The 21,814-nt window shown below is 36.8% G+C and overlaps 2 protein-coding genes across 2 annotated transcripts; one reads left to right on the plus strand and one right to left on the minus strand.

The window, feature by feature from the left end:
• Window positions 1-257: 257 nt before the first annotated feature.
• Window positions 258-881, minus strand: LOC131039022 (putative germin-like protein 9-2). Its single transcript, XM_057971661.1, has one exon. It carries the CDS (start codon window positions 879-881, stop codon window positions 258-260), a length of 624 nt encoding a protein of 207 aa, XP_057827644.1.
• A 6,564-nt stretch (window positions 882-7,445) lies between these two features.
• Window positions 7,446-8,117, plus strand: LOC131039021 (uncharacterized). Its single transcript, XM_057971660.2, has one exon. It carries the CDS (start codon window positions 7,446-7,448, stop codon window positions 8,115-8,117), a length of 672 nt encoding a protein of 223 aa, XP_057827643.2.
• The last annotated feature ends 13,697 nt before the right edge of the window (window positions 8,118-21,814 follow it).

Below are 21,814 nucleotides of genomic sequence, written 5' to 3' on the forward strand. Positions count from 1 at the left end.
GATATTCTGCATAAGAATGGTATAAGAAAACAAAATAAATCTTCTCATCCCATTATAATAAACCATGTCACGGAATTTTGAATTTTAATCAAATAGATGAAGAGAAACAATAGACACAATGACAGTCAGCATAGTGGCAATGATGGATGTAGAAGAAGAAAGGAAAACAAATATAAGGAGAACTAATACAATAGGGAATGGGATTACTAAGAAAGAGATAAGATCTAGTACAAGGTGGAATGTGAGAAAACAATCTACTAGAGGAAGGGAGCCTTGAGCATGGACAGGGTTTCAGGTGAGATCATGAAAGATTTTTGGAGAACAAGGTCGGCAATTCCAGAGCCGAAGAGAGTGGAAGGCAACAGCACAGTCCCTGGACTCGCACTCCCAAATGCAGAGATAGCAAGAACAGGTTTGTACATGTCAAGATTGATCTGGTAATGGACCATTCCCTTTGGGAATACAAACGTGTCCCCAGCAAATAGGGTCTTGTTGAACAGCTTGTTGGTGGTGTCTACAAAAGCCACAGTGAGTGATCCCTCTAAAATCATGTGCAATTCACTTGCCCGCGGATGATAGTGAGGAGGAACAACACTGTTCGCCCCTATTTCAAAGAAGGCGTAGGAAACACCTAGACCCATCAGCCCTGGAAATTCTTGCTGGGTGGCTCTTGTAATTTTAAAGCTCCCACTGGCTGTGGAATTAGACCCAACTCCATTGAACCCTTTAAACGTGAAGAAGTTCCCGTCAATCGTTGCCCCACTTGAAAGATCGAAATCTGTAAGCAGATCCGGATCTTCACCTTCGACTCTCACTCCCACCATCACCACTACAATCATTATTGCTGCAACCTTTCTCAAACTACCACTGAATACCTCCATTTCTATAAATTTACACCTTTACTCTTTCCACTTCCCACTTTCCTATAGAAATTTTGTGCTCAGAGAATAACAGCAAAGAAAACAAGAGATTAGCTCTATTGAATTGACGCTGCTATACGCTTCTTTCAATATATAGAGTTTGCACCGGACTGTTTGGCCGGCACAGAACTAACATGGAAGTACGGGAAGGCCAGAAACTTATGGACAAGAGAAAATTGATAAAACTTATGCTGCCGGCTGCATCATATAAAATGGATAAAAGAAGAGAATGTGGGTCATACATTTTCTGATTGTCACCTAGTGCCGTCAGATAGGGAAGATTGGTGAAGGAGCACAGAAGTAACATGGAAGGATGGTAATGCCAGAAATCTTGAGGACAAAACATATTTTGCAGGCTGGATTATACCCTCGCCTTTTATATACTAAAAGGAATGTAGGGTTATACTTCTTCTGATTGTAATCTAAATGCTTCGCACTGCCGTCCAACAAGGTAAGATTAATGGAGGAGCACCTTGCATCTATTTATCGTTATGTATATTGATAATTCCAAATGATACCCATGAACTCGATTAACATTGGTAAGAAGTTAAATATCAGTTATTTTTCAACCAACTAATCGACATCCAATTTGTTTAAGTACTAAAAAATAATTATTAGGAAAAGGCAAATTACAAATTTGTATCTCTATAATATTTGGATGATTTCATTTTTATTTAGTTAGTGTAAAATTAAAAACATCTTAAATATTATAATCAGGTACGTGATTATCCTTTTTACTTTTTGTGGTGAAAATAGCATACTCATTCCATTTTCCTTCATTGTTTCAGGATAGCTTTGGTTAGAGTGTCTATAAATAATTTTTTTTTTTTTATTAAGTAATATATGTTTATGTAAATATCAATTTATATTTTTCTTATAGATTGTTTATTTCTCTATTTATTACTATAATGTAATTGTAGTTCTTAGTTCTTCTAGTCTTCATCTTACTTTCAATTTGTCCGTGGATAATTGAGCTTTTGATTAGTTAAGCAAGGATTCTGATAAGGGTTAGACCTTTGTACAAAGAAAAAGATAAAGCAATAAGCCCAACAATACACTAAAAGATAACCAAGAGGAGAAACCATGACACTACAATGAACGTGGCATTACAAAACCTTGCAAGAAATTAGCTGAAAGTAATGGTGGTTTGAAAAATTGTTCCAAATATTTTTGCTTCATCATAATATAAGGATCCTTCACTCCAAGAATTATTTTCTTATAACAAGGATTGTTTATAAGAATAGAGGGAGAACCCCCATCCAACCATGTAACTTTTAAAGAGGTATCTAATGATGTACTATCAATAGGGTATTTCTACCTATTAACCCACTTTTAAACCTCCTCAACAATGGTGCTAGAATCCTCAAAGGTAATAGATATTTTTTTCCTTTTCCCTTCAAATAATAATCAAGCAAGTAGTCTTAACATGGCTGACTTTATTACAAGAATGACAACTAATAGGAAAGTCTTCAGATTCAGTTTGTCATAGAAAAATTATGTATTTTGAAGATAAGGTAATATGAGGAGGTAGTACCCTATTTTTTTCCACAAAAACACAAAAATAATAAAAAAGGAAGTACTTCTTAAATTTTGTGATCATTGAGACTATGGCGGAGGAGAACATTGTTCTGCAAAATCAGTTAGGCAGCAATGGCAGATTGGGGAACAAGAGGAAGATGCAGTCGACGACTCATCAAACAAGCACCAACGAGGATATTACCATTGACTTTTCAGAAGAAATGGAGGAAGACAGATCCTTTGGGGATAGCCAAGAGGTTATTGCTAGAATCATTGGATTAAACCTATCCAGAAAAGCAATCACGGAATGGGTGGAAGGCAACTGGGGATCGCGGATAGTGATTAAATTTATTCCCAAATGATTTTTTGTTGTTTTGTTCAAAGAAGAATTAGCCAGAGATAGTATACTTAACCAGAGGAACTGGTTTTTCAACAATCATGCTCTCTACTTGCAACCATGGACTCCAAACTGTAATCCCATACCATTGGTGTATTACTCTGACCCGGTTTGGATCAGATTGTATAATCTTCCGATCGAATATTGTGGTGATGGATTTTTGGAAAAGGTTGGCAGGCTGTTAGGGACAGTTATGGAGGTTGATGTGGATGATGAAGTAGATCTCTGCAAGTATGCCAAACTGAGAATAGCTGTGGTTAGGCATATTCTAGATAGTATATATCTTCTAATGGCCAATGGGGAATGGCATCAGCAGTTGGAGATCGAAAAAGAGATACGTCAATGTCAGAGATGCGAGAGTAGGATGCATAGAGAGGAGGGTTGAAAATTATTTGTCAAGAAGGCCAGAAAGCTCTTCAGAAAACCGATTCAAAACTAGAAATGAAAATCGATCTCTATAAAAAAAATGGTTATGCAGAAGGAGTAGCCTCCTGCAGTATGATCGGGGAGCAAGGAGAAGATTGCAGAATACTCATCGAACACTGAAGGTAAACACATAGAGGCAAAAGGTGATGAGACCTCTCACAATCCAACTAAGGAATCTGAAGGTAAATCTGTTAGTGTAGCATGCCAGATGGGGGGGCAATCTGATTTGGCGAAGACCCTAGATAAGCCAGAACTTTTTGAGCATAATAGAATAGTAATGGATGCCAATGGTGGAGAAGGCTCGGCTGGTAACCACAAGGGGCCTGATCCTACATGTATTTTCTCCTCTCTAGGAAAAGGCCTATCAAACACAAAGTTTGAGTATGATAAAGGCTCGGGTGAGGATTTTTTGCAGGAAGATGTATTGGGCAATGTCGACCCATGGTGCATTAGCCAATCGGCCAATGTTCTCCTCGAAAAATCTAAAGCGTTCAGGGGTACACGGAGCAATAAGAAATTGAGGGAAGACAAAGCCAAGGAAAAAGGCATCATTAGCCTCGTGGATTTTATAAAGAAAGACAAGGGAGATAGACTCTCCCTTGGCGGCAAATGAAAATCGCCACTTGGAATGTCAGGGGCCTATCTGCCCCTGACAAAAAATGCTTGGTAAAATGAGCATTGAGTAGAGCTGCTTGCGAAGTGGTTATTCTTCAAGAAACAAAATTGTGCATGGATAAAGCCCTCAACTTCTTACAATCTTGCAAGTCATGGGAAGGTTATTGTCTAGAAGCTAATGGTTCTGCGGGGGGACTGGGTCTCATGTGGAATCCTCAAAACATCAAAGTTTCAAATTTGGAGAAATTTGAGTATTGGATTTTTGGTGTAGTTCGGTGCTTGAAGGACAATGTGTCATTTCCTCTCTTTAATGTCTATGGTCCAACTAAAATAGCTGATAAAGCTAAAGTCTGGAAAGACATTACAGATAAAAGCGTGACTCTTAATAAGGATAAAGTCATTGTTGTAGGTGATTTCAATGTTTTGCTGGAATTGGATGACAAAAAAGGTGGCCAGAGAATGAATTCAAGAGTTATGGAAGACTTTAGGGAGTTTGTGGTAGGAAATTCTTTGTTTGACGTAAAGCCAAAGAACGGTTTATTCACATGGACCAATAGGAGGGAAAATTTCTCTAGGATCTCTAAAAGATTGGACAGATTTCTGGTCAAACCCTATTGGGTGGATTCAAAATTCAAGGTTGATTCCTGTATTCTCCCTTGGTCTCTTTCAGATCATTTCCCGGTTCAGATGCTTCTTCAACAGGTAAACAGAAAAAACAAAGGGAGTTTTAGATTTCAAAGTATGTGGTGGTGAGATAAGGATTTTCTCCCCAATTTGGAGACTTGGTGGAATGAAAGCAATACCTTCTTAGGAACCCCGAGCTTCTACTTTCTGAAAAGATTGAAACCATTGAAAGGTAAAATCAAGGAGTGGAACAAATGTTCGTTTAAGAACATTTTTGTGGAAAAATTAAGAATGGAAAAATAATTGGAGGATTTGAACAATATAGTGATCTCTGTTGGTATGTCAAACGAGGATTTTGTTAGAGAAAAACTGCTGAAAGAAGAATTGTCGAAAATTATTCAGAGAGAAGAGATTTATTGGAAAGATAAGGCACGTGAGAATTGCATTAAAACAGGAGATTTGAATACGAAGTTATTTCATGCGTTTGTAAAATCAAAAAGAGCTTGTAATAGGATCTTTTGCATTCAAGATGATTTGGGAGTGTGGCAGGAAGAGGCAGATATTATAAAAGATTTAGCAGTTTGTCATTTCAAAAATCTCCTGGGGGCTGCCATGGTCTGAGATAACCATGTTAATGCTTCATTGTTGGACTTAATAGGAAGGGAGGTGACTAAGGAAGACAACAAGCAGTTGTCACGTCCATTCTCTCTAAAAGAGATAAAAAAAGGCTACCTTTGACAACCCCCCGAACAAAGCTCCAGGGCCCGATGGTTTTTCCTCAAATCTTTTTCAAAAATGCTGAAGACTTTTGGGAAAAGACATATTCAAGGTGGCAGAGGAATTTAGAAGAAAAGGCAAGTTTGTCAGGGAAATCAACCACATGGTGATCGCCTTGATTCCCAAGAAACTAGATTGCTCGAAGATGTCGGATTTTCATCCCATTTCTCTGTGCAATTCCCTGTACAAAATTATTTTGAAGGCCATGGCGAACAAATTAAAGCCCATTTTGTGTAATTCGATATCTCCTAATCAACACAGATTTGTACCTAGTAGAGAAATTGTTGACAACATCATTTTGGCAGGGGAGACTATCCATACTATGCACTCGGAAAAGAAACAAGGTATGATTGTGAAGCTTGATGTCAATAAAGCATATGATAGAGTTTGGTGGTCCTTTTGTTTTCTATCCTCCTTAGATTTGGCTTTGATAAAATTTGGGTGCAATGTATCTCTCACTACGTGTTGAGTGTCACCTTGTCCATTTTCATGAATGGTTCGGTGTGTGGTTTTTTTCAGGCTACTAATGGGTTAAGACAAGGTGATCCCCTGTCTCTCTTTCTTTTTGTGTTGATGGCAAAAGTTCTAGGGAACAGTATTAAAAAGAAAACTAGTTTGGGGCTTTGGAGAGGCATCACCATTCATGAGAGTCTGGAACCTATTTCCCATTCGCAATTCACAAATGATACCATTCTCTTTGGGGAAGCTTTGAAGAAGAAGGCGAGGACCATGAGAAGAGAGCTCGATGAGTATGAATTGGGCTCAGGTCAAAGTATGAATATGACCAAATCGATGGTGTACTTTACAAATACCAAATGCAACCTCCGTTCTAAAATTGCAGGGATTCTAGGCTTCACGCCACAAGAGTTTCCCATTTTATACCTTGGTGTTCCATTATTTATAGGAAGGATTAACAATGGGATGTGGGAGGAGGTTATTCACAAGTTTTGGCTAAAAATGGATGCATGGAAAAATAGGTGACTTTCACAAGCTGGGAGGATTTAGATGGTCAAGATAGTGCTTTCCGCTATACCTTCATACTACATGTCCTCCTATAGATTGTTAGGCAAAGCTTCCATTTCTATCAATGGCTTGCTAAAAAAGTTTTTGTGGGAAGGTTCTAAACCAGAGAGGAAGCTCCCCTTGATTAGCTAGGATACCGCCTGCATGATTAAAGAAGAAGGTGGGGCTAGTTTAAGGAAGATGAATTTACAAAATCTAGCTCTAGGGGCCAAGCTTGCATGGAAAATGTATAAGTTTCCTCAAAAGCCTTGGTGCAAAATCATGGTAGCCAAATATCTTGATTCACAGTCACCAAAGAGGATTTTAACAATAGCTGACTTTATTAAGGGTTCCCCTACATGGAGATTCTTATGGGAAAGTCGTAGACTTCTCACAGACCATTTGACCTAGAGAATTGGAAATGGAAAAAAAGCCAGGTTTTGGCGTGAATCATGGAATGGGGATGAGCCTCTAGCAGAGATATTTGAGGATAAAGATTGGGTTAACCAAATCAAAGATACAGTGGGCCATTGGGTTGCAAATTATTTCCATCACTGGTTGGCCTCTGCATTGGTATGGAAGGAAGTGGGAAAATGACATCCTCTTAATCACAAATGGCTTAACAACATTCTCCTCCACAAAAAGGTCTTCCCTTCAAATGAGGAGGATAGCCTTATGTGGAGTGCCTCGAAGTCGGGTGAATATAGGGTCAATCTAGGTTATGAATTACAAAGGAAGAGGGATCGGAGCAGTGATTGGCCTTCCATTCTTTGTTGGGGTAAGTGGCCTCTTCCAAAAGCAAGTGCTTTCCTCTGGATTGCCATCCATGGCAGGATCCTCATGGGGAACAGACTCAAATGTTATGGCTTTATCGGTCCTATCATGTGCTTAATGTGTAAATAGGCGGAGGAAATGACATACCACCTCCTTTATTGGTGTCTGGTGGCTAGTTACTGTTGGGAATGGTTGCTAGAGATGTTGCAATGTTACATTACCAGAAACCAAACATTCAAAGAATTTATCTTGTCATGGCCGACTCAAGGCAAATTTTTAAAATAGGGCCCCATCTCGATTATTGGCCCCTCCTTAGTAGCTTGGCATGTGTGGAAGGAGTGGAATAGGAGGGTGTTTCAAGGAAGAGAACTGGAGGTTCAAACCTTATAATTATGATTAAGATCGACATTGAAGAAGTGATCAATGGAAAGATTCAGGGAGTTAATTATAAATACATCTCACAATGGGACTTGGATATGGAAAAGTCGTGGCCGCTCAGAGAGACCAACGATCATAGATTAAAAGATGAGAGACTGAAACATAGGGATGTGGTATGGCAGGCCCCTCTTCCAGGGTGGTTGAAACTAAACTTTGACGGGGAAAGTAAAGGCAACCAGGGGCGGAGTGGTTTGGGAGCAATAGTCTGGGATGAATTCAGAGATACTCTAAAAGCTTTCTCGGGCCCAGTTGGCATTGCCACAAACAACGTGGCAGAAATCTCTGCACTGGAGGTTGGTTTAAAATGGTGTGCGTTCAAGAGGATCAATAAACTCGTTATAGAGGGTGAATCCCAAGTCATTCTTAATTGGATTAGTTCTTCTAAGTTTCAAAATTGGCAACTGGATAATTGGACTCCGAGAATCAAGACATTTTTGGACTTGATTGGAGACTTTCACATCCAACATGTGTATCGAGAAAGAAACAAAGTTGCAGATGTGTTGGCGAATTTGGGGGTTGAAGAATCCATTGTCAGAGAATTTGACAGCAGAGATGCCTTGCCCGAGGCAGTGCAGAATATCATTTCCCAGGAAAGAGATTTGACTCCTAGACAGGGAATTGGATGAGAACAAACTATCGGTGACGTTGTCAGTTGAGATTGGTCTCAGTGCCCCGAGACAATGCTGCTATTTTCCAGTTAGGTATGCAGGTTAGGACATACGATTTAGGAGGTGGAAAGATTTCATAATTTTAATTAGCATCCCGTGACCTGGTGGACTCTAGGAAGGGTGGTGGGTAGTACAGTGATATGACTAAAAACTCAGAGGATATGATCATTCACAGGATCGCTTATGTTTTTAAGTAGATTCAGATAGACCTCAATTTGGGCTCCTGTTGGACTAGGTTAGTGGAGCATCTATTTTAACCAGTTCGGATTAAGTTGTTTTGAGGCATTCTTCAGATACTCTTCCATTTTTAGCACCAATGGTTCACTATTTTGGGCTTAGTTGTTTATGTCGGGAGGAATCCCTGGAAGAACAATGTGATAGGCTCTTTGCCATCGATGTTGATGGCCAAATGACAATCGTGGCGATAATCCAAAAAGGCCTTAGCAGAGATAGCCACCGGTGTGATGTCCATTTATACAAGATTGTGCTTTGCTTACTTGTGGATGTGATGCCATCCAAGGAAGCAGTGGTGGAAAAACTTCCTTGGTTTATTCAAGAATGTGATGTGAAGGTGGTTGGGAGCGCACTCTTGGAAGTAAAAGAAGAGTGAGAAAGCATACTGGGTCCTTATTTCAACCTGAGGTGTAATCTATCAGAGATAGAGATTTTGGACTCCGAAGATAAGGAACAAAGGGCAGCCGTTGAGTTGCAGAAAAGGAGAATTTTATGGCAGAAGCATGGGAAGTTTTTCAAGTCGGAGTAACTAACGGGTCATTCGCTCCATTTCGTAGGATGATGGAGGATGATCTGTGTTGGCTCTCAGACAATAGTATTGATAAGGTGGTGGACATTGGGGTGAGGGTTTCCACTATAATTAGTCTGATATAGCTTAGTGGACTTCTTTAATTTGGATTGTTTTTGAAGTCATGGATATTCTATGTTGATGGGTCAGGTTAGGTGTGTGTAAGAGTTAGTTTCCCCCATCTATAGATGGGATGTCTATTGTGAATAGGATTGGGCTTTCAGATTATATATTGAGACTCTATGTAAAAAATGTTTTTGAAATTAATATAGGGCGCTATCCCTAACAATAGATAGTACTTGCATAAAAATAAAAAAAATAAAAAATTGTGATCAAATTAGGAGCACAAGATTACCAAAAGGAATTGGTAGTAGTTGAAAAATTATTTTTATTCCAATACTTTAATGGAAGCCCAAGCAAATTAACCCAAATAGGGAACTTGAAGATCAATCATCCATTAGATTGCAATTGAAAACCGATTCCTAAGACAAAGAGCCTTTATCCTAAAAAACCATAAGCCTTCTTAGAAGAATCCTTGAGAAAACATCTTGATTACAAAATGAGAAAAAAGAAGTTATTCAACATAAGATGTACCTCAACCAAACCTCTTAGCTTCCAAACCTAATACACCCATTTTCTTCTAATACCAATTTTGGGTTGGTTCCAACAAAATATTTTGAAAAGAAAGATACTAACCCAGATTGATGACTTAGTAACAATAGAATATAGAATATTAATTTGAATATATCCTTTTGCTTCAACCTTGGTAGAAACCGTAGGTAAATAACCCTTACCCTAACTCTCCATATGAACATTAGAGACATGCGATTGTTGGCTTAGATCCTAAGAATCTAATAAAATAGAAGCCTTTATATCATAAAGTTCCTTGAATACCATATGAGTCATAATAATAATAATAATAATAAGAGATGGGGTACCTGCAAGAAGTTGTCCACTTTTTGGCCAAAAAGTGGAAGTTTTTTCCCATTTTTTTTCAATTTCATCCTATTTGACCTAAATATTTGAGGCACTTACAGAATGAATCTTGAAAAAATTCAGTAATAGAAAATGTAGTGCTCGAAATCTACTTTCCAAATATGTAATTTATTTTAATACCTAGATCTTAAAAATGAAGTTTGAATAAGAATTACTAAAACCTATAGTTTAAAAGTCACTTTTTAGGACCATAACATGCCCGTGTACGACAAGCATAATTTGACCTAAATGAAATTATTTTTATAAATCCTTTTGGCAAAAGGTCTATAACTCACTCACCTTTGATGAGAATATTTTTTTGTAATTTTTTTTTGCATTTTTTTTTTGTTAATATTTTATTGGGCATAATCATTGTTTTGAAAAATTCTTGTGTATGGCAAGCATAATTTGACCTAAACTTAACATTTTTTTAAAAAAAAAACTATATAGAATTGTCTCTAGTTTGATACCATATAATTTTTTTTTCAAAAAACTTAGAGACAAAAAAGTTATTAAAAAACTAAAAAACCATGTTATTTCGAGTTTATAGACCTCTTTCATTAGTAATTATTTTTAAAATAAAAATATTGATCCATTTTTTAAAAAAGTTACATATTTCGAATCTAGAAAGTCTCTACTATAATGGGTTTTCATTGTTTAAAAAAAAATCTGAAAATTTGGTGTTCAGATATATTTTTGAAGTCATTATTTTATATGAAGATTGGTTTGGCCTTCAAGTTGCAGGTCAAATCAAGTCCAAGCCAAAGGGTCGGCCCTCCAAGCCGTTTCCCAAGTCAAAACCAAAGCTACAACCGAACAAAAGTTTGAAATTTTTAGAAACGGGATCCTGTTTCCTTTTTTAAAATAATTAATAACACATTTAGCAAATGCGATCCCGTTTCAAAAACAAAACAGGACCCTGACCCTTTTTTTTTTTTTAAATTTAATTTTTTTTTTAATAAACTATATATACATTTTTTTTTAATTTTTTTTTTAATAAACTATATATACATTTTTTTTTAATTTTTTTTTTTTTAAAACAAACTATATATACATGAAATATAACATTTAAGTTTAAGTCACATTCCCCTTTGTCTTTTTCCTTTCTTATACTTTAAGTTATATTTCATGTATATATTGGCAGGATTTTTGAGAGTGGTTTCAGATCTCTAGGAGTTATAATACAGATTCTAGATTTTAGAAGATCTTATAAATTGTGACGTAATAGGACCTATAATGTCATAATACAGCCTATTATGTCATAATAAGTCCCATTGTGGCATAATAGGTCCTAATGTGTCATAATAGGTCCTATTGTGACATAATAGGTCCTATTGGGTAAGTGCACAAAGATGGTGGTCAGAAAAGTGGACACACCAAAAAAACACATGAAAAACACCAAAACACATACGAGGTATTTCAAATTTAAAGAACCCCGTACGCGTTTAGGCTCATTTTGCCGAGCCTAACCAAAGCTAAACTGCGTGCGTGGTTTAAAACATACTAACTACGTATGCGGTTTAAAGCATACTAATCGCGTACGCAGTTTAAAAACTAAAACCGCGTACATGGTTTTGTCGGTCAATAAAATGCAATTCACTTCATTCCATTAGTTTTTTCATTAGGATATATACATAAATATAACATTTAAGTATAAGTGACATTTCTCTTTGTCTTTTATCTTTCTTATACTTTAAGTTATATTTTATGTATATATTGTCACGATGTTTGAGAGTGGTTCTAGATCTCTAAGAGTTATAATGCATATTCTAGTTTTTTGAGTATTCTTATAAATTTCAGACTTAGTCAAATTTCAGTAATCAGCATGCTCATATCAGCATTATGTCTCTCATCTCTTCCCTACATTCCCCCTCTCTCTTCCTTAACCTCTACCTTTTTGTCTCGTAGGCATCTCCCTCTCTACTTTCTTCCCTCTCTCGGGTATCTCTCCATCTCTTTCTCATCTCCCTCACCCTCTTTCTCTCTTTCATATATCCCTCTCTTTCTCTCCCTCTCTCAAATATCTCTATCAAGTTTCTCTCCCTCTCTCAAATATCTCTATCAAATATCTCTCCTCTTCTATCAAGTCTCTCTCTCTCTCTCTCTCTCTCTCTCTCTCTCTCTCTCTCTCTCTCTCTCTCTCTCTCTCTCTCTTAAGTCTCTCTCCCTATCTGCCTCTCTATCTCTCTATCTCACTCTCCCCCTCTGTCAAGTGTATCTCTTTCCCACTCTCTCCCTACCTCCCCACCTCCCTTTCTATTTTTCACTTAAGTCTCTCTCTCTCTCTCTCTCTCTCTCTCTCTCTCTCTCTCTCTCTCTCTCTCTCTCTCTCTCTCTCTCTCCCATTCTTTATCTCTAAAGTCTCTCCATCTCATCCTCGTTCTCTCTATCTCACTCTCTCCTTCTCTAAGGTGTCTCTCTCTCATTCTCTCCCTCTCTCCTCTCCCTCCCTCTCTCCCTTTCTCATTACCTCTCTTTCTCTAGTCACTTGTAATATCCTTCCACCCCTTCCTCCCTCTCACTCAAACTCTCTCTATCTCTCACCCTATCTTTCTCTCTCTCTCACCTTTCCTCCCTTCACCTCTCTCTCTCTCTCTCTCTCTCTCTCTCTCTCTCTCTCTCTCTCTCTCTCACATTTATCTCTTGTCTCTCCCTCTCAATCTCTATCTCTCTATCTCACTCTCCTCCTCTCTTAGGTGTATCTCTCTCCCATTGCCTCCCTCTCCTCCCCCTCTCTCCCTCTCTAGGGTCAAAAGGTATTCTCAGGGGTCATATGTTATCCTAGGGATCCATGCATGTGTCCTAAGGGGTCATAGGACACCATATGACCCATAAGAGGTCATATGGAGTCCTAAGGGGTCATAAGACACCATATGACCCCTTAGCACACCATACGACTCATAATAACACCAAATGGTATCGTAAGGGGTCATAAAACACCATACGATCGATAAGGACACCATATGGAGTTCTAAGGGGTCAAATAGTGTCCTAAGGGGTTGTAGGAGACCATATGACCCCTTAGGACACCATATGACCCCTAATGACACCATATGGTTTCCTAAGTGGTCATACGGTGTCCTAGGGGTCATACGACACCATAATACACATAATGATACCATATGATGTCCAATGGGTCATTGGACACCATATGACCCTTAGAACGCAATACAACCCCTAACAACATCTAAGGGGTCATAGGACACTATATGATCCCTTAGAATACCATAGGACCTATAATGATGCCAAATAGTGTCCTAAGGGGTGATAGAACACCATATGACCCTTTTGGGCACCATATGGTGGTGTTATGGGTTGTATGGTATCCTGAGGGGTCATATGACATCCTATGACCCCTTAGGACACCATATGATGTCGTTATGGGTTGTATGGTGTCTTAAGGGGTCATATGGTGTCCTAAGGGGTCATAGGACACCATATGACCTCTTAGGAAACAATATGACCTCTAATGACACCTAAGGGATCATATGATGTCCTAGGAGGTCATAGAATACCATATGACCCTTTAGGACACCATACGACCCATAATGACACCATATGGAGTCCTAAGGGATCATAAGGTATCCTAAGGGATCATAGAACACCATATGACCCGTTGGAACACCATATGACCCATAACGACACGTAAGAGGTCATATGGAGTCTTAAAGGGTTATAAGACACCATATGACCCCTTAGCACACCATACAATCCATAATGACACCAAATGGTGTCTTAAGGGCTCATAAAACACTATATGACCTCTTAGGACACCATACGACCCATAATGACACTATATGGAGTCCTAAGGGGTCGTAGGAGACCATATGACCCCTTAGGACACCATATGGTGTCCTAGGGGTCATACAACAACATAAGACACATAACGATACCATATGGTGTTCTAATGGCTCATAGGACACCATATGACCCTTAGAACACAATACGACCCCTAACAACATCTAAGAGGTAATATGGTATCCTAAGGGGTCATATGACACTATATGATCCATTAGAATACCATAGGACCTATAATGATGCCAAATAGTATCCTAAGGGGTCATAGAACACCATATGACCCTTTAGGGCACCATATGGTGTTGTTATGGGTCGTATGGTATCTTGAGGGGTCATATGGCATCCTATGACCCCTTAGGCACCATATGATGTTTTTATGGGTCGTATGGTGTCTTAAGGGGTCATATGGTGTCCTAAGGGGTCATAGGACACCATATGACCACTTATGAAACAATATGACCTCTAATGACACTTAAGGGATCATATGGTGTCCTAAGAGGTCATAGAATACCATATGACCCTTTGGGACACCATACGACCCATAACAACACCATATGGAGTCCTAAGGGATCATATGGTGTCCTAAAGGATCATAGAATACCATATGACCCGTTAGGACACCATATGACCCATAACGACACGTAAGAGGTCATATGGAGTCCTAAGGGGTCATAAGACACCATATGACCCCTTAGCACACCATACAACCCATAATGACACCATATGGTGTCCTAAGGGATCATAAAACACTATATGACCTCTTAGGACACCATACGACCCATAATCACACCATATGGAGTCCTAAGGGGTCGTAGGAGACCATATGACCCCTAATGACACCATATGGTGTCCTAAGTGGTCATAAGGTGTCCTAGGGGTCATGCAACAACATAAGACACATAACAATACAATATGGTGTCCTAATGGCTCATAGGACACCATATGAGGTCCTTAGAACACAATACGACCTCTAACAACATCTAAGGTGTCATATGGTATTCTAAGGGGTCATAGGACACTATATGATCCCTTAGCACACCATAGGACCTATAATGACACCAAATAGTGTCCTAAGGGGTCATAAAACACCAAATGACCCTTTAGGACACCATATGGTGTTGTTATAGGTTGTATGGTGTCCTGAGGGGTCATATGCCATCCTATGACCCCTTAGGACACCATATGGTGTCGTTATGGGTCGTATGGTGTGTTAAGGGGTCATATGGTGTCCTAAGGGGTCATAGGACACCATATGACCTCTTAGGAAACAATATGACCTCTAATGACATGTAAGGGATCATATGGTATCCTAAGGGGTTATAGAATACCATATGACCCTTTAGGACACCATATGACCCATAACGACACCATATCGAGTCCTAAGGGGTCATATGGTGTCCTAAAGGATCATATAACACCATATGACCCATAACGACACCTAAGGGGTCATAATACACCATATGACCCCTTAGTACACCATACGACCCATAAATATTATCCAACCAATACATCCACACAATCCAAAGAAACCAATACGTTCATTTTCTTCAAACATTCTACTTTATATCCTATCTTCTTTAAAAAGAAAAAGAAAACCGACCACCTTGTCAATCTTCTTATCACCTTATATATATGCAAACAAAAAGAAGATATATTGGAGGGAGAGGAAGAGAGAGAGAGAGAGAGAGAGAGAGAGAGAGCTTGTACGTGCTTGAGAGGGGGAGAGGGGGAGAAAATACACATACATACACACATATGTGTATATATATTTAATATATTATATATTATTATATACATACATATATATATAAATATTATATATTTTTTATTTTTTATATTATATATAAATTATATATTATATGTATATACACATTATATATATACAATAGCATATTATACACACTCCCAAAATTTAACAAACTTAGCCCGTACGTGCTATTTATAGTAAAAATAGCGCGTACGTGCTTTTTATAGTACAAATAGCGCGTACACACTTTTATAGTACAAATAGCGCGTACGCGCTTTTTATACCATAGGTACCCCATACGCGCTTTTGTCTATTTAGGCTTGGAAATAGGCCTGGATGACAAAGCTATGGTTTGGAAGTTTGATTTCCCTCCATTTCCCTCTTTTTTGCGTGTTTTATTTTATCAACTTGGTTTCTCGAATTTGTCATCATCGGGTTTACACATCATCAAGTGGGTAATTCTAAAATTTCCACCATATTTTCACCCATCTTCTGAGCTTTCTAATCATATAATTTTTTTAAAATTTGAACAACAATAACATATTATTATTGAATTTCTTTTACCAGTGTCTCCATAGTTCTCACAGACATACGTGCACCATGTTTTTAATAACTTTTGATATAATTATCCAAATTTTAAAAAAATTATATATTATTGTAGTGAACTTGATTCTTTACAATTTAAAAAAAAAAAATTGCATTTTTGATTTTTTTAGTGCAACTTATGCTTCGCGCATGAACAGGTACCTAATTTTCCAGATGTACTCTATCAGAAAAATCATAAAAAAAAAATACTCAACAAAAAATTACAAAAATATACATATCTTCTAGTGCTCACTCTTAACTATCTTTCTGCCAAAGGAGTTGTCAAAATACTAAATCTAAATATGACTTTTTTGATGCACACGTCAGACACTATGTTATGTTTTTTTGAAAAAATCAGGGTCTGTTTTTTGTGCGCGAAGGATTTGACCCCCTTAATCTTATCCAATTTTAAAAAAGTTTAGTAGTTTGGAAACTAGATTCAGAGTACTACAATATTTGTTCTTTGATTATCTTCATATCTTGAGTGGATGACTTTCAAATTTTGCCTCCAAGTTCAAGTTCACCTGATTTCAGAAAAAGTTGTCCACTTATACCACCCTTTTTTACCACCATCTTTGTGCACTTACCCTATTGTGTCATAATAAGTCCTATTATGACATAATATGACCTATTATGACATGATACGACCTATTAAGTTACAATAGGTCCTATTATGTCATAAGACCCCTCAAAAGGACCTATTATGACATTATACCTCTTAATAGGACCTATTATGACTTAAGACCCCTTAGTAGGACCTATTATAACATAATAGGATCGATTATCACATAATAGGACCTATTATGTCATAGTAGATCCTAGAATGTCATAAGACCCCTTAAGAGGACATGTCATGTCATAATAGGTCCTATTATGCCATAAGACCCCTTAAGAGGATGCATTATGACAGTATACCCCTTAGTAGGACCTATTGAAGGGTATTATGTCATAATAGGACTGATTATGACATAATATGACCTATGATGACATAGTAGGTCATATTATGTAATCATAGGTCCTATTATGACATCATAGGTCATATTATGTCATAAAAGCCCTTAAGAGGACCTATTATGACTTTATAGCCCTTAGTAGGACTTGTTAAGGGGTATTATGTCATAACAGGACCTATTGTGACATAATAGGACCTATAATGTCATAATATGACCTATTATGTCATAATAGGCCTCATTGTGACATAATAGGTCCTTTTGTGTCATAATAGGTCCTTTTGTGTCATGATAGGTCCTATTATGTCATAATACCCCTTAAGAGGACCTATTATGACATTATACCTGTTACTAGAACCTATTATGACATAAGACCCCTTAGTAGGACCTATTATGACATAATAGGATCTATTATGTCATATAGGTCTTATAATATCATAAGACCCCTTAAGAGGACCTATTATAACATTATGCCCCTTAGTAGGACTTGTTAAAGGGTATTATGTCATAAAACCCCTTAAGAGGACCTATTATGACTTTATACCCCTTACTAGGACATGTTAATGGGTATTATGTCATAATAGGACCTATTGCGACATAATAGGACCTATAATGTCATATTACGACCTATTATGTCATAATAAGTCCCATTGTGACATAATAGGTCCTATTATGACATAATACGACTTATTATGTCATAATAGGACCTATTATGTCATAAGGCCCCTTAGGAGGACCTATTATGACATAAGACCCCTTAGTAGGACCTATTATGACATATATAGAGAAAGATAAGCTGGTTGGAAGAGAGAGATGGTACGTTTAGAGAGAGTTGAGGGGTATTAGGTCATAACAGGACCTATTGTGACATAACAGGACCTATAATGTCATAATATGACCTATTATGTCATAATAGGTCCTATTGTGACATAATAGGTCCTATTGTGACATAATAGGTCCTGTTATGTCATGATAGGTCCTATTGTGACATAATATGACCTATTATGTCATAATAGGTCCTATTATGTCATAATAGGTCCTTTATGTCATAAGACCCCTTAAGAGGACCTAGTATGGCATTATACCTCTTACTAGGACCTATTATGACATAAGACCCCTTAGTAGGACCTATTATGACATAATAGGATCGATTATCACATAATAGGACCAATTATGTCATAATAGGTCCTATTATGTCATAAGACCCCTTAAGAGGACCTATTATGACATTATAACTCTTACTAGGACCTATTATGGCATAAGACGGGCCTTAGTAGGACCTATTATGACATAATAGAATTGATTATCACATAATAGGACCTATTATGACATACTAATCGATCTTATAATGTCATAAGACCCTTTAAGAGGACATGTCATGTCATAATAGGTCCTATTATGTCATAAGACCCCTTAAGAGGACCTATTATGACATTATACCCGTTAGTAGGACTTGTTAAAGGGTATTATGTCATAATAGGATTAATAATTACATAATAGGATCTACGATGATGTAATAGGTTCTATTATGTCATCAGAGGTCCTATTATGACATCATAGGTCATATTATGTCATAAAACCCTTTAAGAGGACCTATTATGACTTTATACCCCTTACTAGGACTTTTTAAGGGGTATTATGTCATAATACGACATATTGTGACATAATAGGACCTATTATGTCCTAATAGGTCCCATTGTGACATAATACGTCCTATTATGACATAATACGTCCTATTATGACATAATACGTCCTATTATGACATAATATGACCTATTATGTCATAAGACCCCTTAAGAGGGCCTATTATGACATTATACCTCTTACTATGACCTATTATGACATAATACCCCTTAGTAGGACCTATTATGACATATGTAGAGAAAGCTAAGTTGGTTGGGAGATAGAGATGGTACTTTAAGAGAGAGTTAAGGGGTATTATGTCATAATAGGACCTATTGTAACATAATAAGACCTATAATGTCATATTACGACCTATTATGTCATAATAGGTCATATTGTGACATAATAAGACATATAATGTCACAATAGGTCCTATTGTGTCATAATAGGTCATATTGTGACATAATACGACCTATTATGTCATAATAGTGTCCTATTATGTCATAATAGTGTCCTATTATGTCATAATAGGACATAATAGGTCGTATTATGTCACAATAGGACCTATTATGTCAGAATGCCCCTTAAGAGGACCTATTATGACATAAGACCCCTTAGTATGATCTATTATGACATAACAAGATCGATGATCACATAATAGAACCTATTATGTCATAATAGATCCTATAATGTTGTAAGACCCCTTAAAAGGACCTATTATGACATTATACCCCTTAGTAGGACCTGTTAAAGGGTATTATGTCATAATAGGATTAATAATGACATAATAAGATCTATGATGTTGTAATAGGTCCTATTATGTCATCATAGGTCCTATTATGACATCATAGGTCATATTATGTCATAAAACCCCTTAAGAGGACCTATTATGACTTTATACCCCTTACTAGGACTTATTAAGGGGTATGATGTCATAATAGGACCTATTGTGACATAATAGGACCTATAATGTCATAATGTGACCTATTATATCATAATAGGTCCCATTGTGACATAATACGACCTATTATGTCACAATGGGACCTCTTATGATATAATAGGTCACATTATGACATTATAGGTCCTATTATGTCACAATAGGTCCTATTATGTCATCAGACCCCTTCAGAGGACCTATTAAGACATTATACCTCTTACTAGGACCTATTATGACATAAGACTCCTTAGTAGGACCTATTATGACATATGTAGAGAAAGATAAGTTGGTTGGGAGAGAGAGATGGTACGTTAAGAGAGAGGTAGAGATGTATATATAGAGAAATATAGGTAGGTAGGGGGTAAGGGGAGGTGTATCGAGATAGCAAAGATAAAGAGTAAAGAGTCAAGGACGTGAGAGAGAGGTAGAGACATAGTTTTAGATTTTAGGAGAGAGGGGACAAAGTGAGATAGAAAGGAAAAAAAGACAAAGAGAAATGTGACTTATATATAAATTTTATATTTCATGTATATATAGCTTGTATTTTTTATTAAATTTTTTTAAAAAAAAAAAAAATTTAAAAAAGGAAACGGGATCTTGTTTTTTTTGAAATGGGATCCTGTTTCTTAGATCTAGGCTCGGGATCTCGAAGCTAAAGGGGATCCCGTTTCAAATTTTTGCTCAGGATCCCGATGTAAAACGGGATCCCGTTTCGTTTCTCATGCGCTCTGTGAGATTTGCCATTTTTTTCTAAGTGTAAAACTTCCAGACTAAGTGGACACAACTTTGTGCACTTACTCGATGAATAAATAGGAAAAATACCAAGTGAAGAAGAGACTACAACCCTACTATCACCCCCCTCAACAATCAAATAGAGAATAAAGCCTTTTCTCAAACAAAAAAAAAGGAGCACCATTTTGGCTTTCCCCTAAGACTCTACCTTATACTCCTGTGGCTTTAGATGAGCTTCAAGATTAACATCAAGAAGAATTTAGTCTTCATCTTCAACTCATTCACTTACCTAAGCCTCCTCATAAAAGAAACAAGACTATAATCATTTTCCTCTACAATAACAAGTTCAGTTCTATTGCCATTGATTTCTTCTATGATGGTGTGAGACTCTATGAAAGGTAAACAAACAAAAAAAGATGATTTTTCATTATTTTCAACCCATTCATGTGCACAAATATATTCTTTGGATAAGATATTTATCACTAGTATCTATATCCACACCAATTCCATTATCCACACAAGAAGTAGGCAACTTGCTTACAATCACCAATATTCAAGGAACCAAAACCAAGATCTCCAAATTGATCACCTAAAATCATACCACACAATCTCCTATAAATTTATAATCTTTTTCAAAGAAGAAAACATTTGGTTCATCTCCATCTAATTTATCTCCATTTCTTGTGCTAGAGGAAGATTTTTGTACTACCACTAGGGTCTAATTCCTCCCTATTGTCTTCTTTCTCATCCTCTTCCCTACTTCCTTTTTCCTAATTACTTATTCTATTATTGATAACTAGTCCATGTGGATAATTGATTTAAGCCATTTTGTGTGTAAGGATTTAAATCTCAAAATTCAAGAATTTTAAGTTCAAATTGAGCATTGCTAATATTTTCTAATTATCTATTGTTAGTTGAACTACTGTATATTTGTGTTCTATACTATTGTAATTAGAAACATTTATTTTAAAATTATTAGATATAATTTTGCAATATTTTTATAAAGTATTCATGAGACAATCATAATAGATTTATTGGAGCATATATAAGTATACTTCATCTTAGCCATTTTTGTACATGTAGTGTCATAAATTGTACTTTAGTTAACAAGCCCAATTTCTCACACTCTTTAACATTTATTTTAATTTACCCATTCCTCTATGCATTGTAGGACTTTTTATTGCTTTAAATTAATATTTAATTCAATATTATGAGTCCTATATCATTCCGATACATCAATACACTCATATTTGGTCCCTTATTTTAAGTTTGTTGTTTATCTTATTTTATTTTGAGCTTATTTCTAGGTCCTATGTCATTTTAAATTTCAATGCACATTTTCCACTAGTTAAATATCATTATTTTTCATATAAATTACATTCCTAGTATTAGAATCCTATCATCTTGTGACCCTAACAATTTGGGCCTATTTTGTTGGGTCATTGGCAATCACTAAATAGTGTTCAATTTGTTTTGGCTGAAATTTTAGGAGAATAATATATCAGC

Source organism: Cryptomeria japonica, chromosome 5, assembly GCF_030272615.1.
Source record: "Cryptomeria japonica chromosome 5, Sugi_1.0, whole genome shotgun sequence".
NCBI classification, from domain to species: Eukaryota; Viridiplantae; Streptophyta; class Pinopsida; order Cupressales; family Cupressaceae; genus Cryptomeria; species Cryptomeria japonica.

What these genes read in the sequence shown, in the direction of transcription:
- LOC131039022 (XM_057971661.1), bottom strand. Translation starts at nt 881, where the DNA reads ATGGAGGTATTCAGTGGTAGTTTGAGAAAGGTTGCAGCAATAATGATT.
- LOC131039021 (XM_057971660.2), top strand. Translation starts at nt 7,446, where the DNA reads ATGATTAAGATCGACATTGAAGAAGTGATCAATGGAAAGATTCAGGGA.